General features: G+C 51.1%; 1 protein-coding gene across 5 annotated transcripts in view; it reads left to right on the forward strand.

The window, feature by feature from the left end:
• UBASH3B (ubiquitin associated and SH3 domain containing B) overlaps positions 1-13,278 on the forward strand; it is a 147,612-nt gene that overhangs the window by 110,063 nt on the left and 24,271 nt on the right. For 3 of the 5 annotated variants that reach the window (XM_081541334.1, XM_081541335.1, XM_081541337.1), the window contains exons 2-5: positions 4,259-4,316; positions 5,058-5,244; positions 6,742-6,940; positions 10,517-10,686. In XM_081541334.1, coding sequence (XP_081397460.1) covers positions 4,259-4,316; positions 5,058-5,244; positions 6,742-6,940; positions 10,517-10,686 — 614 coding nt within the window. The remainder of the gene's footprint in view (positions 1-4,258; positions 4,317-5,057; positions 5,245-6,741; positions 6,941-10,516; positions 10,687-13,278) is intronic. The other 2 variants (XM_081541333.1, XM_081541336.1) reach the window with 1 other exon arrangement.

Here is a 13,278-nt window from a genome sequence, read left to right on the forward strand (position 1 = left end):
ATTAACGTGTCACCGAGTAAGCCACTTGTGTGTCTTGATGCTATGAACCCTTTGAGGACGAGGATCGTCCTTCGTCCTCCTTCACTTGCTGATGAGAACACAGTGCCTGGCACACAACTGGTGCTCGGCTGGGAGGACCTGACCTACTGGGAGCATCAGAGACGCCAGTGGAACCCAGAGCACCAGAGCGGCTGCAGGGGAGGTCAGCCTGGGTGACAATTAAGCAGGAAATTCCAGTCGGGCTCAGAACCTGTGTTTCGGAGGGAGAGAGGGGCTGAGGATCCTGCTGGGCTCAGACATAGGACCAGCCGAGTCCACTCATCAGGCCTGAGTTCAGCCACGGGCCCCAGAGACCATGTTTTCTGAGAGGGCGCCAACCAGTCAAACGTCAGATGAGAAAGCGACACCCAATAAACTCTTGGTTTTATTCTTGGTTTACGTTTGGTTTCCTGGTAAAAGTTCCTTGGGAGGAGAAGGAGATCAAGAGAATGGAGGGAAGGTGGGTTTGGGGGAGGAAGGAAGGATGCTCTGCCTGCCACAGCTGCAACCCTGGTGTCTGGGAAGAGCCGTGGTTCTGGGACCAGATCTACCGTGGACCCAAAACTCAGCAGAGCTGCCGGCGGAGGCCAGAGCTGCGGGCAGAGGCCAGAGCTGTGGGCAGACAGGAGTCCTGGCCGTTCCAGCTGTGTGAAGCACACCCGTCCGTGGGTGCTCCTGGGTCCTCCCCATCTGGCTCATTTCGTCACAGCTGCTTGCCTGATTGTTTTGATGAGCCATTGCTTATATCTGCTTAGTGCTTTTCTTGCCCATCTTTAGCAGGCATTCGAGTTTGCATAATTTTTTTTCCCCTCACACTCTGCTAAGAATGAACCCTAGACATAACTGGGAAGGTTAGAACCAGGGTCCAAAGTCAAATTTGTGTTCTCAGGTAATGGCAAAACCTTAGTGGTTCACATGTCTCTCCGATGCTAACCAAGAAAGTCCCGTCTAAATAATGAGTGGCTGTCATCCAGTGACTGGAGTGCAGTCCTTGGAGTTTAAAGCGGTATTCCCCCTTTATCTGCCCGGTGCACTCTGCCAACTTCTGAGTCCCTCTGAGGGGGTAGCAGCTGTTCGAGCTCAGCCTGGTGTTTGGGGTCCACCCCCCATGCCCCACTGTTCTTGGCACTGGCCCCACCAATGGACCATGGAGGTGGGAGCTCTATGGCAACAGGCTTTCTTCAGAGGGTTGGAGTGGGGAGATGTTCTGCCACTGCCCGTGTTCAGTCTGTTCTGTGGGCCGAGTTCTGGGAACAAACTCAGCCCAAAGCACTGTCAGCCTGGCATTGGGTGATGGAGCAGCAGAGCTCAGGACCCTGGGGAAGCCTTGCTATTCCTCCTCCATGGCCTCCTGCCTAGAGAATCACACACCTGGGTCAGATCGGTGACTACTTTCTAGAAACTCCCCAAACAAAACCAAACCAAAAAGCCACTTTAAAGCATGTTGTGTGTGTGTGTGTTTAGTTGCTCAGTTGTGTCCGACTCTTTGCAACCCCATGGACTGTAGCCTGCCAGTCTCCTCTGCCATGAGAATTCTCCAGGCAAGAATACTGGAGTGGGTTGCCATTCCCTTCTCCAGGGGACTTCCCCAACCCAGGGATAGAAGCCCTCAAAGCATGTTACTGCCAAGAAAGGTCTTCCCAGTGTCTAACTTGAGTCCCTTGTGATATGGCCAAAAGGCTTTTTACTTTAGCTGACCCTCACAGGAGAAGTTACATCAGATATGATAACCTTCCATAAAATTGAAGACCTCTCAGCCTTCTCCAGAAAGAATAATTTGGGTTTCCTTAGCCTTTCACCACAGCCTTAATACCCAGACCTTTTATTATCTTTCTCAGTTGTATCTGAATCCTCTCCAAAACTTGGCTTATGAATTGCAGGGACCATAACTTAATGAGAGCTTTCATTTCCAGAAGATATTCCTAGTGCTTAAGGAAAAATAAACTTCAGGTAGGATATATTTCACTGGAGAAAGAACCTAGAAAAAAATGGATCCTTGATATAAAAAGCACGTCGTACGAGTGAGCTTTCCTTTTCCCAGTTGTTTTTGAAATGATAGGCTTTGTGTGTGTGTGTGTGAGAGCTTAATCTCTTGGAGATTCTAACCTCCAAAAGACCATGTTTTGTATTCTCTTGTGGGAACATGGCTTTTTTCAGGACCTGAAAAAAGCAAGACAGGTGGCCTCTGTCTAGGAAGTGGTAAAGGAAACAGGGCTAGCATCTTGGCAACAATTAAGCACCTTATCCAGGTGTGGGAAAGTGGGGGTTTCCTACTTCCAGCATTTTTCTGCACCAGCCTCTGTTCCAAGGGGTTCCAGGGAGTCTGTCTTGCTTCTCCATAACCTCATCTTACTGTAAGGAGGCTTGTCTTCTAGAATGTTGTTCTACTTAGCTGTGCAGATGTTTTTATTCTGATCATTTGATATTTGTGCTTAGATTTTTGTGGGGGGAAAGGCATTTCTCCTTGGACCATGGAACAGAGCAACTGGGGCTGGTCTTGAATCAGGCTGGAGTCTGCCCTTCACCCGGCGCTCACTGATTGAATCTGGCTGTCCTGATTACATGACTCGACTTCATTCACCTGAATTTCCCCTCGTCAAGTGAAGCAGTTGGGCCCCTCGTTGACATCTGAGGTTCCTTCCAATCTGACCCTCTGTGATTGTCACAGCGTCATCAGTTCTCATTGCTCCGTAGAGGGACCAGGAAAGAAAGGAGGAGTTGGGTTCAGCAGCCAATCGGGAAAAGGATGCTTGGAAAGAGCATCAGTTTAAACTAGAAAATCCTCCCCTCTCTTCTCTTCCCAAAGACCCCTAATTGGGGTAGTATAACCGGACAGGAGTAATTGATTATTAATCACCTCCAATGTGTAGGGCACTGTTCAAGGCTTCTTGCTTGTAGAGGAGAGGTACTTGGTGAATTCTATCTCCATAGCCCCCACACCCATACCACCACTCCCTCCCCAGATCAGGTGTCTCCATCCTATGCACTTAAGGTTCTCTGTGCCCTCCCCTCGTTGCATTGACCACCAATGTGATTAAATAATTATCTGTGCAATGAACACAGTCGTGCCTGTTTGGCTGAAGACCCCGTGAGGCCAGGGGCCATGTAAGTCTCGATTTTCACTGTATTCCTAGAACCCAGCACAGTGCTGACAAAGTCATTGCAATTCAAGATGTGTATATTAAACAGTCATAAACTTGAATGCATGAATGGATGGACAAATAGCAAAACTGGGTACAAACCCAGAACTGTGGCTTTTGGAGACCCATCTGACATTTCAGAAGGGCTCTCCTCGGATGCTTGTGTACAAGGCTGTGACCCGGCTGCCAGGACCACCCTGTGAGACCGCCCCGCTGCACACAGAACTCTTGAGCATTTCTCCAGCAGTGGCCTGACAGCTTCCCTTCTCTGGCCAGTCCCCTTTACCATGTGCTGTGTATGCGCTCAGTTGCTCAATTGTGTTGGACTCTGCAGCCTTTTGGACTGTAGCCCGTCAGGCTCCTCTGTCCATGGGATTTCTCCCAGCAAGAATACTGGAGTGGGTTGCCATTTCCTCCTCCAGGGGATCTTCCCGACCCAGGAATTGAACACTTGTCTCCTTGGCAGGCAGATTCTTTACCACTGAGCCACCTGGGAAGCCTTTACTCAGTGCTGCATGTCCCCAAAGATGTCTGTAAAGTCGTTGGAGACTCTGGATCCAGTCTGAGAATGCTGGTGGCAATTGGAGGAAAGTGGGAGGAGGCTTTGGATTGAACCAGACCCATTGTCCTTGTGGACATTTAGCCTCAAGCACCACTTTCTAGCCCCAGCACCACTTTCTAGCACACCTTGCCAAAAGGCTACAAATGAGAAAGTGCTCTGCAGGGGATCTGGGTCAGGAAAAGTGAGTGGGTGAAAGGGAAGGAGGGGAAAGCAAGACGTGACAACCTTTAGGGAAGCAAAAATTAAAGTCTTTAATGTGGAAACGGCTAAAAATAGATGCCATGAGCTGTCAGGCTGCTTGTGAATTGAATGCTAATGACATGGAAATTAATCACAGGTTCTAAGGTCCACAGGCTTTGCTGTGACCCCTGAGGGGACACCCTGCTGCGGGTGTCTCCCCCACACCCCTGAAGAGGCTTCACCGTGCCTGCTTCACAACCCAGCTTTGTCCCTGTGGTGGGAAAAGCTGATAGGAGGCTAAAAATACTAACAATAGAAATCTGATTTCTCCTTCCAGACAAAAAGCCTTGGCATCCACGGGAGGAAGAAGCGTTCAGGCAGCATGTGACTGGTTGGTATAAAATAAATAAATTGAGAAAAAAGCATGTAATTAATCCCAAGTGTGTGTGTGTGGTTGAGTGGGGATGTGCAGCCTGTCTCTAAAGGACCCTCCAATGGAGAGAGGAGGCCGTGTGACAAGCCATTTGCCCCCTGTGCCCTGGCCCCAGAGTGTGCTCCCCTCAGAGCTGTTGAAAGAAATTCAGAGCGTTTCCAAGATGCAGTCTCTGTCATGATATTCACCCCTACTCCCCACTCAGTCACTTAAAGATACACTGTCGATACTGGGCAAATCAGTTGACAAACATCCACTGACCTTCCAGCAGGATAGGACTGCCCAGGGCTGACCCCACAAAGCGACCCCCTGGAAGCTTCCCTTGTCTTCAGAGGCACGTGGGTTTAAGCGTAGACTGAGCTGGAGGGACAGGCAGGCTGGACCAGTACTGGTGGCCTAGGAAAGAATTTGGAGCTGATCCTCAACGCTTCCTGGAGAGGGTGGCCTTAGAATTTGGGCGGGGGGGCAGTTGTTGGAACCCAAATGTGACAGCACAGGCAGGAGAAGAGATGTTGGTGCGTCTGAGAGTTGGTTACAAAGTGTGAGCTTCGGGAGGTAGATTTTTTAAAGTACAAAACCAAAGACCCTCCTGCTTGCCAGTGCGTGATGAGTGGAAGCTGCAAAGGATGGATCTTAATTTCGGTTCTCCCTTGGCTTCCATGGTCCTCAAGTGAGGCCAGCTCAGCCCCCGTCTCTCTGGCAGGTTGTTCTCCCACGTCGGCGACCCCTTCCTGGATGACCCCCTGCCCCGGGAGTACGTCCTCTACCTCCGCCCCACTGGCCCCTTAGCGCAGAAGCTCTCGGACTTCTGGCAGCAGTCGAAGCAGATCTGCGGCAAGAACAAGGCTCACAACATCTTCCCCCACATCACCCTCTGCCAGTTCTTCATGGTGAGCCACAGCCCCCCACCCCAGGGTGCCCGCATCCCTCTGGCCCCGAGGGGCTGGAGTCAAAGCTGGGAGCCTCACAGGATGTTGGCAGAGACAGTCCCGGCTCCAGAGCAGGATGAGCCTTGGAGGAATGAGTGAGGTCGGCTGCTCACCCCAGTCCTCCTCCTTCTCTATTTTAAGGATGGGGTATGCTCTGCAGCCTGCAGGATCTTACTTATCCCATCAGGGATTGAACCAGCACCTCCCTGCAATAGAGGTGCAGATTCTTAACAACCAGACCACCAGGAAAGTCCCTTGTCCTCTTTCTAATATCTGCCAAGACCCGGGAGCACACCATGTCTGGTGTAGCATCGTGGTCACCATGTGCTCCTCAGGACCCAGGGGACAAGCCTGACCCTCTGCGTGACCCACTGTTCTGGCAGCCATGAGGGCAGTGGGTTCTCTAACCTGGCTTCCCCCTGTCTATTGTCTCCCTCCCCTCTGACAAAGAAAGAGCAGGCGTTAGAGAGCTGGGGGTGAGAAACGGAGTCTATAGACGGGGAAGCGACGTTTACCTCCTGCACACTGTCTACAGGTTTTGCCATGCTAGAGGTCTTTCTAGAAATGGAAGGAGATATCTTTCTCCTGCCATTGTTACCTGACCCATAATTCTAGCCTCATGAAGCTTAGGTAGTGACTGAATTAAATCCCTGTCATTCCAGTAAACACATTTCATCTCCTTTGGTTCTCTGCAGAGACGGAGAATAACAGATATATCCAGCTATAGTCATGATAAGGCAGAATGATCACACTTTAAGACAATATGTTCTAATATTTTGGGTGGTTTTTCCAGAATCTCATTCATATTCCCCCACCACCACGCCCTTTTATAGGTGAAAATATGTTCCTAACACCTTGTCTTTCACCATTCATGCTGAAAATTAAAATGATCATCATTTCCTCTTAGTCACCCAGGATGTTTCTCAAAAGCACGTGGAGTTTTAGACACTCTGGTTCTTTCTTCCAGCTCTCAGGGGGATGGGGGGATAGGAGGAGGAGGATGTGACAGCTCTTGGAGCCTCATTCTCCCCCAGTATCGTGGGGGTGGAGGTGGCATCAGCTTTGGATCATTTAGGCTGAAGAGAAAAGGCACAGATGATGCCAAAAACACACAGCAACCTACCTCAGGGTGCTGCGCGCTCTCCGGGCATATCCCTCATGCTCCGTTTCTGCTGGCCCAGCCCTACTGCATTCTGGCGGGGCTCAGAGCACAGCATGGAGGGAGGGAGGGGAGAGGTGGTCCATTGCCCTGGTTTAATCTACCCGCTGGATAATCTGTCTCCAGATAAATGGGAGGCTGCAGGTCCTCTCCCTCCTTGCAGACAGGAGTGATGGTTCCAGGGCTGCCGCCTCAGCCCCCAGTATTGGGCAGAGGATACAGAAGTTAAGTAGCAGCAGACACCACCCCTTGTCTCTGAAAGAAGCCTCTTGCTCCCCCCCCACCCCCGCCCCCACCAGTGTGAGGACAGCAAGGTGGATGCCCTGGGGGAGGCCCTGCAGACAACCGTCAGCCGCTGGAAATGCAAGTTCTCAGCCCCGCTGCCCCTAGAGCTCTACACCTCCTCCAACTTCATCGGCCTCTTCGTGAAGGAAGACAGCGCAGAGGTCCTCAAGAAGTTTGCTGCCGACTTTGCAGCAGAAGCTGCCTCCAAAACTGGTGAGCCGCCAGCTTCCAGGCCAGCCAGCCCTGGGAATCGGGAAGTCAGGAAGGAAAGGGACAGAAAATGATGGTGGAGTTGGGAGGTCCTGCAGGAATGGGCAGAATGTGACCAAGAACACAGCTGTTTCCTGCAGACCCCACAACTCTTGCCCCTTTGAAAAGCATTCAACTGCAGTTCTGCTGACCTCCTTGAGGGCAGGTGTGATGACTGTTCCTATTGATCTGTAAGTGTGTTCCTTTACAGCCCCCCATCGGCTCCTCCCTTCATTTCAGGAACCTGTTTTTTTTTTTTTTTGGCTGCACCTCTTAGCCTTAGGGATCTTAGTTCCCCACTGGGGATTGAACCCAGGCCACAACAGTGAAAGCACTGAGGCCCAACCACTGGACCGCCAAGGAATTCCCAAGGAACCTTCTTTTCCTCCTCCCAACCCCCCTCACAGGCAAGCATTTATCTGGGTTGCCCTGTCCCCTCCATGAGGACTGAGGCCTTTGTTCAGGAGGTTGCACGGCCCAGAGAGGAGAGGGGAACCACTTAGCATCCAGTAATAAATCCACTGAGCCGATGACACCTTTCGTTCGACTAGCTGAAGCCCAGTAGACGAGCCCCAAACGTTACCCCTTCACGATGCCACCTGCTCTTTGCATGGAAGGCCTCAGTTCAAGCCAGCAACCGAGATTTACTGTCAAAGGAGGTTTACTGTCAAAGGAGGTTTACCGTCAAAGGAATCTGCTCGGAGGGGTGCTCAGGATATGTATCGACTCAATGGCAGAACCAGCATGCATGCCTTAGGCCCTTAGGTCACCTCTATGCACTGGGAGCCGGGTCTCCTTAGACCCCTACCCCACCCCCTCACCCCCCCAGGGCTCATCTCTGCTGACTTGGGTGGAGCCTGCAGTACAGAGGGGACAAGAGGCCAAGGTTTGCAAAGCCTTCCCTGGTGACTGCAGGTGCAGACAGCTCACTGAGCTCCACAAGGGCTTCACCTGCCATGGGACGGACTGACAGACAGTGGTGGGGGAGTCTACTCAGTCTCTTTAGAATGGAATCACAGTCAGCAGGTATTTATTGGGCACCTACCATGTGTTTCTCCATGAGGAATGAAGCAGGGAAGAAGCAGTGGTTTCTCCCGGCAGAGGCATGCTTGGGAAACCCCATTCGTGTAATGAGAGCTGTGAGGAGAGAGGCCAGCCTGCCCCCGCGGGGTGGAGCAGGGCCCCCTTCACAGAGGAGCAAAAAGGCACCCCAGGAAGGTGTCGATCCGGCAGACGGGCGTAGGGCCCTGCAGGAGGGCAGCACAAGCACAGGCAGGAAGGAGCGGGGCATTTGGGGGGCAGCGGGGGGGACAGCACCCTGACCAGAGCCGAGGCCGTGAGCGTGTGCCCACCGGGGTCCTGGGTGTTGAGCGCGGAGCTGGCGGAGCCCTACCGTCTGCTCCCTGGGCTCCTGACCTTTGGCCTCCACCTCACCGGCCCATGTCCCTAGCTGCTGTTTTCATCCCCGGCTCAGGCCTTTTAGGGCCTCCCTGGTAGCTCAGCTGGTAAAGAATCCACCTGCAATGTGGGAGACCTGGGTTTGATCCCTGGGTTGGGAAGATCCCCTGGAGAAGGGAATGGCTACCCACTTCAGTGTTCTGGGCTGGAGAATTCCATGGACAGAGGAACCTGGTGGGCTACAGTCCATGGGGTCACAAAGAGTCAGACATGACTGAGTGACTTTCATCTCAGGCCCTTTTGCTGAGGGTCCTTTAGCAGAAAATCTCCAAACAGGGCGCAGGACTCTAGGAAGAGTGTGGTGAGGGCCCAGACTCAGCGAGCTCTGCACTCTCGGAGGGACCTGGGCCCTTAGGTCACCTCTATGCACTGGGAGCCGGGTCTCCTTAGACCCCTACCCCACCCCGTCACCCCCCAGGGCTCATCTCTGCTGACTTGGGTGGAGCCTGCCCGCTTCACAGACACTTAATATTTCAGACAAATGGCATCATCGGCAGATTATTTCCTGTTCCCATCCCTCCACCTCAGGGAAACGGCTCTTTTTCATCCCACAGTAGCTGTTGTCAAAACCACTAAAACTCCCACAAGAACCAAGTCTGATGTAGCCACAAAATCCCAGTCCCTCCCCAATGAGTAAAGCAGGTCTCAGCCAGGACGCGGCTGATTTATAAAGCGCATATGGCGGGCCCTTGCTGGCTTTCCTGCCAGGAAGGGGGTGAACCAGCTCCCCACCAAATGTCTGAGCCATCTCCCCAAGAACGGGCTTGCCAGGCTGGCATCTCAGCCCTGGTGCTGCCCCCTGCTGGTGACTCGGAGAACTGGCTGGCCCTCCCTCACCCACTGGCCCAGCCTGGACAGGTCTTTAGAACTTGTGCCTTGGTATTCAGAGGTGTGGCAGAACCAGATTCCACCAGTGAGTAGGTGAAGTGTCATCCTTCATCCTTGGTGGTTTAGGGAGATTCATTTGTGTGTATTCACTCATTTAACAAATACAGAAAGTCCACGGGGGTGCCTGCTGAGCAAGGGAGGAGGAGGGGTTCTTGTAATCTACAAACAAGACACAGAGCCCTCACCTCAGGAGCTTTTACACCAAAGATACACAATGCAGTATAACAGAAAAAGTACTCAAAGCCACCAACCCAGGGCTGATCCCTGGTTGGGGAACTAACTACTGCATGCAACACAGCATGGTCAAAACCCCCCGGAGGCCCAAATCTACTTCCATCTCTGTGTGACTAGAGCAAGCCCCTTGATTTCTGGAATTCCCTTCGGTCGTATCTTCTTCAGTGTTCCAGCTTGGACAGTAAATGACTCTCCCCAACTGAAAGACGCCATATGAAAGACAAAAGGCATTGTCTTGTGTAGGTAGGCTGGTTTGTTTTTTTAGGGTGTCTTAGATGGTCTGCATACTTGAAACCTGTGGCTCTTAATCAGGGGTGATTTTGCCCCCCTCCTCCCACCCCGGTACACTTGGCAGTCTCTGGAGTTGTTTGGTTGTCACAACTTTGGGGGTGCTGCTGGCATCTGGTGGGTGGGGGCCAGGGATCCAGCTCAAGACTTAATAATGTACAAGACATCCCTGCTACAAAGAATAATCTGGTCCAAAATGTTTTAAACTTTGAAAGTAATCCATCTCCCCCCCCCCCCCCCATTTCTCCATCAGAGCCACCCAGAAGCTGAGAGACTTGATTTCAAAACAAAGACGATTCAGCTTTGGGAGTCGCAGGATGACAAAATTTGCTCCATACTTAGCTCATCCCTTTAGGTCTCGATTTCCTCATCTGAATGGTGGGGCCAGTGATACTCATCTGGATTTGTTGTGAGCAGCCAACAATCAAAACGATTGCCTCCCAGCTGATCCAGAAAAGCCAGACACGTGGCTGTTTCTGTCTTGGACTCTGGGTTGTTACATCCCCACCCACTCTTATTCAGCTGCTGTGAAAGAGGGAAACAACTTTTGTCTGACCGGGGGGCTCCCTCCTCTACTTGTTGGGAAGCAGTTTTATCAGGGCACCATTCTGTGTTCTTCGTCGTGTCTCCATCACTGCAATGCACCAACTGCCTGTCCCCTCCTTCCTCTAGAAGTGCACGTGGAACCCCACAAGAAGCAGCTGCACGTGACCCTGGCCTACCACTTCCAAGCCAGCCACCTGCCCACCCTGGAGAAGCTCGCCCAGAACATCGACGTCAAACTCGGGTGTGACTGGGTGGCCACCATATTTTCCCGGGATATCCGATTTGCTAACCACGAGGTAACATCTCACTGGGGCTCCTGCCCCTGCCGGGGGTGCCGGGCGCCGTCAGCACCAGCAGCACTTGCTGCTGAGGGGAGACGGACACCCGAGGAAAGCAGTGGGGCCAGCACTGGACCGGGAGTCCGCCGGCCTGGGCTTTCATCCAAGCGCTGGCCGGCTCACTGGGAATCTGTAAGCGTGCATCTCTTGTCTCTGGGTCCCAAGTGGCTAAGCTGTGTAATATTCCCCACTGTTCTGCCTGCCCTGCCAACCTTACTGGAATAGTATAGAAATGAAACAGGAGAATCGATAGAAAAGCAGGTCGGTAAATTTTAAAATATTCTATCTGTTCACAGGATTAATAGGTAGAAGACAACACCCTGATCTTAGGTGAGAAAGATAACTAAATACAAAAGAAAACCTGTGAACACATAGTTAACAGGTATTTGCTGTGGCACGCAGGTTACCCTGGAACTTACTAAAATTTTAAAACGTCCTCTCCTCAAGGAGTTTGAGTCCAGTGGGGAAGAGAGAACAGATGCATATGGAATGAAGGCACGGACCAAATATCAGGACAGTGTGTGTGCGTCACACAGGAGGCATAAGAGGATATGAATCCCAGGACAGGTGGAACAACTGGCACGGTGCTGGCATCCTTCTTTTGAGGGAACTCGCATTGCTTTCCAGGATCAGCATGCACCACTTCTAAAGAGTCGTGCCGTCCTTTTTTTCCTGAAAGAGAAGCTGAGATACAGGAATTCAGTGACTCGTCCAAAGCTCAAGAGCAACTTAGGGCCAGAACCGAAGCCAAAAGCCAGAGGTTCTGATCAGTCAAGATGGGTAACCCACCTAAAAGGAGACCACAGTCTGCAAAAATTGTCCTCTGGTTTAACTACATTTGTGACACATAATTAATTTCCTAGTTTTTCAGCAGCAGAAGAACTGATATTTTTGTTTATATAGACTTTTAACATCCTTTAGACATTTTTTTAAAAATTATGAAGAGATTCAGGGTCTAGGTCAGGCGACCTCATTGTTGATTTGAATGTGGTGGGAAGAGCCACCCCGTGATTGAGGTCCATGGGGTCCGAGAGGGTCAGGGATGTGTGGCTTTGTCTGGCTCTGCTGATGGGGCGGTCACATCCTCCTTCCAAGTCATTCGATGCAAGTTTCTGTAAAGACACAGCAAGGAGACTGGGCTTAGCCTTCCTTCAAAATTCTGACATCTCCTGGACTTGCTTTGCATGAGCCCTAAATAGAACAAAAGAGGTGTGGCTGAATGGATTCCTTCCGAGGGCAGGGGAAAAACTGTCAAGGGTGGTATGCCAATGGGCTGTGAGAAGTCACCTTTCTAAGAGAAGGGAGGTGGCGATGGAACTTTCCAAGGAGTATCTTCTAATCAACACTGCCCTCCAGTTAACTCAGAGGGTAATTGCTTTTCTGCCTGACCCACATTCTGCTCATTTGGCACCGAGGGAATGAGGCAGCTAGTGCCCACAGGAATTATTTTCTAAAAATAACATGGCCTCTTTTTATCTCTTATCTGTAAAAGCTCATTTATTACTGTTCCTCCTGATCAAGCTCTCCCTCCAGGGTCATCTGGTTTTACCTGAGCCTTCTGCATATATAAAATTCACCTTCCCTTCTACCTCCTCCTGTGCTCAGGAGTCAGGATTGGGTGATGAGTCCAGTGAGGTAACAGATGTCCAAAGAAGGCAAGTGGTTTAGGCAAGAACAGTTAGCAAGGGAAGCTTAGGAATCTTCCGAGATCTCACCCCTCTGCTGTTCAGGTGCTAACTTGTTGTGGGCTTGCAAGTGCCTGCTTGTGCTTCACACTGTCTCTTCCACGTTCAGTGTGCCATGCTAGTTTTATGTGCCAAGCACTGGAAACCTAGAGGAAGGACAGAGTTCTAGAAAAAGCATAGATTTTGAAGTCTAGCACACATGGCTTCAAATCCTGACTCCCCATTTTAGCAATAGTTAGATTCGCTTTAACAACTTCTAGACAGTAAACCCAGTCCTTAGTTCATGTGTGCAAAACAGTGATGACATTTTGCCAGACTGTTGGCATGGGCTAGAGGCCATAAGAGAGGTTGCAGCAACAACAACAAAACTGCCACAGCTGTAAAAAGGGCTTCAAAGGCAAAGGGGGTCAGTTCCTATCATCACGAAGGGCTGTACCTGCTCTTCCTAGGGTAGCAAACTTTGAGCTTAGTCCCCAAGTAGGAAGGAAGGAAAACACACTTGAAATAGACTCAAGAATTCTTACAAGTAGATGCTAGACATAAGAGAGTAAGTATCATGTAGGACAAAACTTGGAGAAGGGAATGGCAACCCACTCTGGTATCCTTGCCTGGAGAATCCCATGGGAAGGGGAGCCTGGTGGGCTACAGTCCATGGACTTGCAAAGGGTCAGACACAACTGAGTGACTAACACTTTCAGGACAAAACTAGGCAGTGTGTCCTGAGATCTCCCAAACTTGGGCTGGCTTTTGCATGCCATGTGCTTTCGGTGAGCCGGAAAGAACTCTGGGGACCTGAGCACCAGTTATAATTTGAGATTTGCTGCAGTGCCTTGATTTCCTTTATTGCTTATTCAGTAAATCAAAG

This window comes from Giraffa tippelskirchi, chromosome 11, assembly GCF_054371585.1.
Source record: "Giraffa tippelskirchi isolate mGirTip1 chromosome 11, T2T-mGirTip1v1.2.pri, whole genome shotgun sequence".
Lineage (NCBI taxonomy): Eukaryota > Metazoa > Chordata > Mammalia > Artiodactyla > Giraffidae > Giraffa > Giraffa tippelskirchi.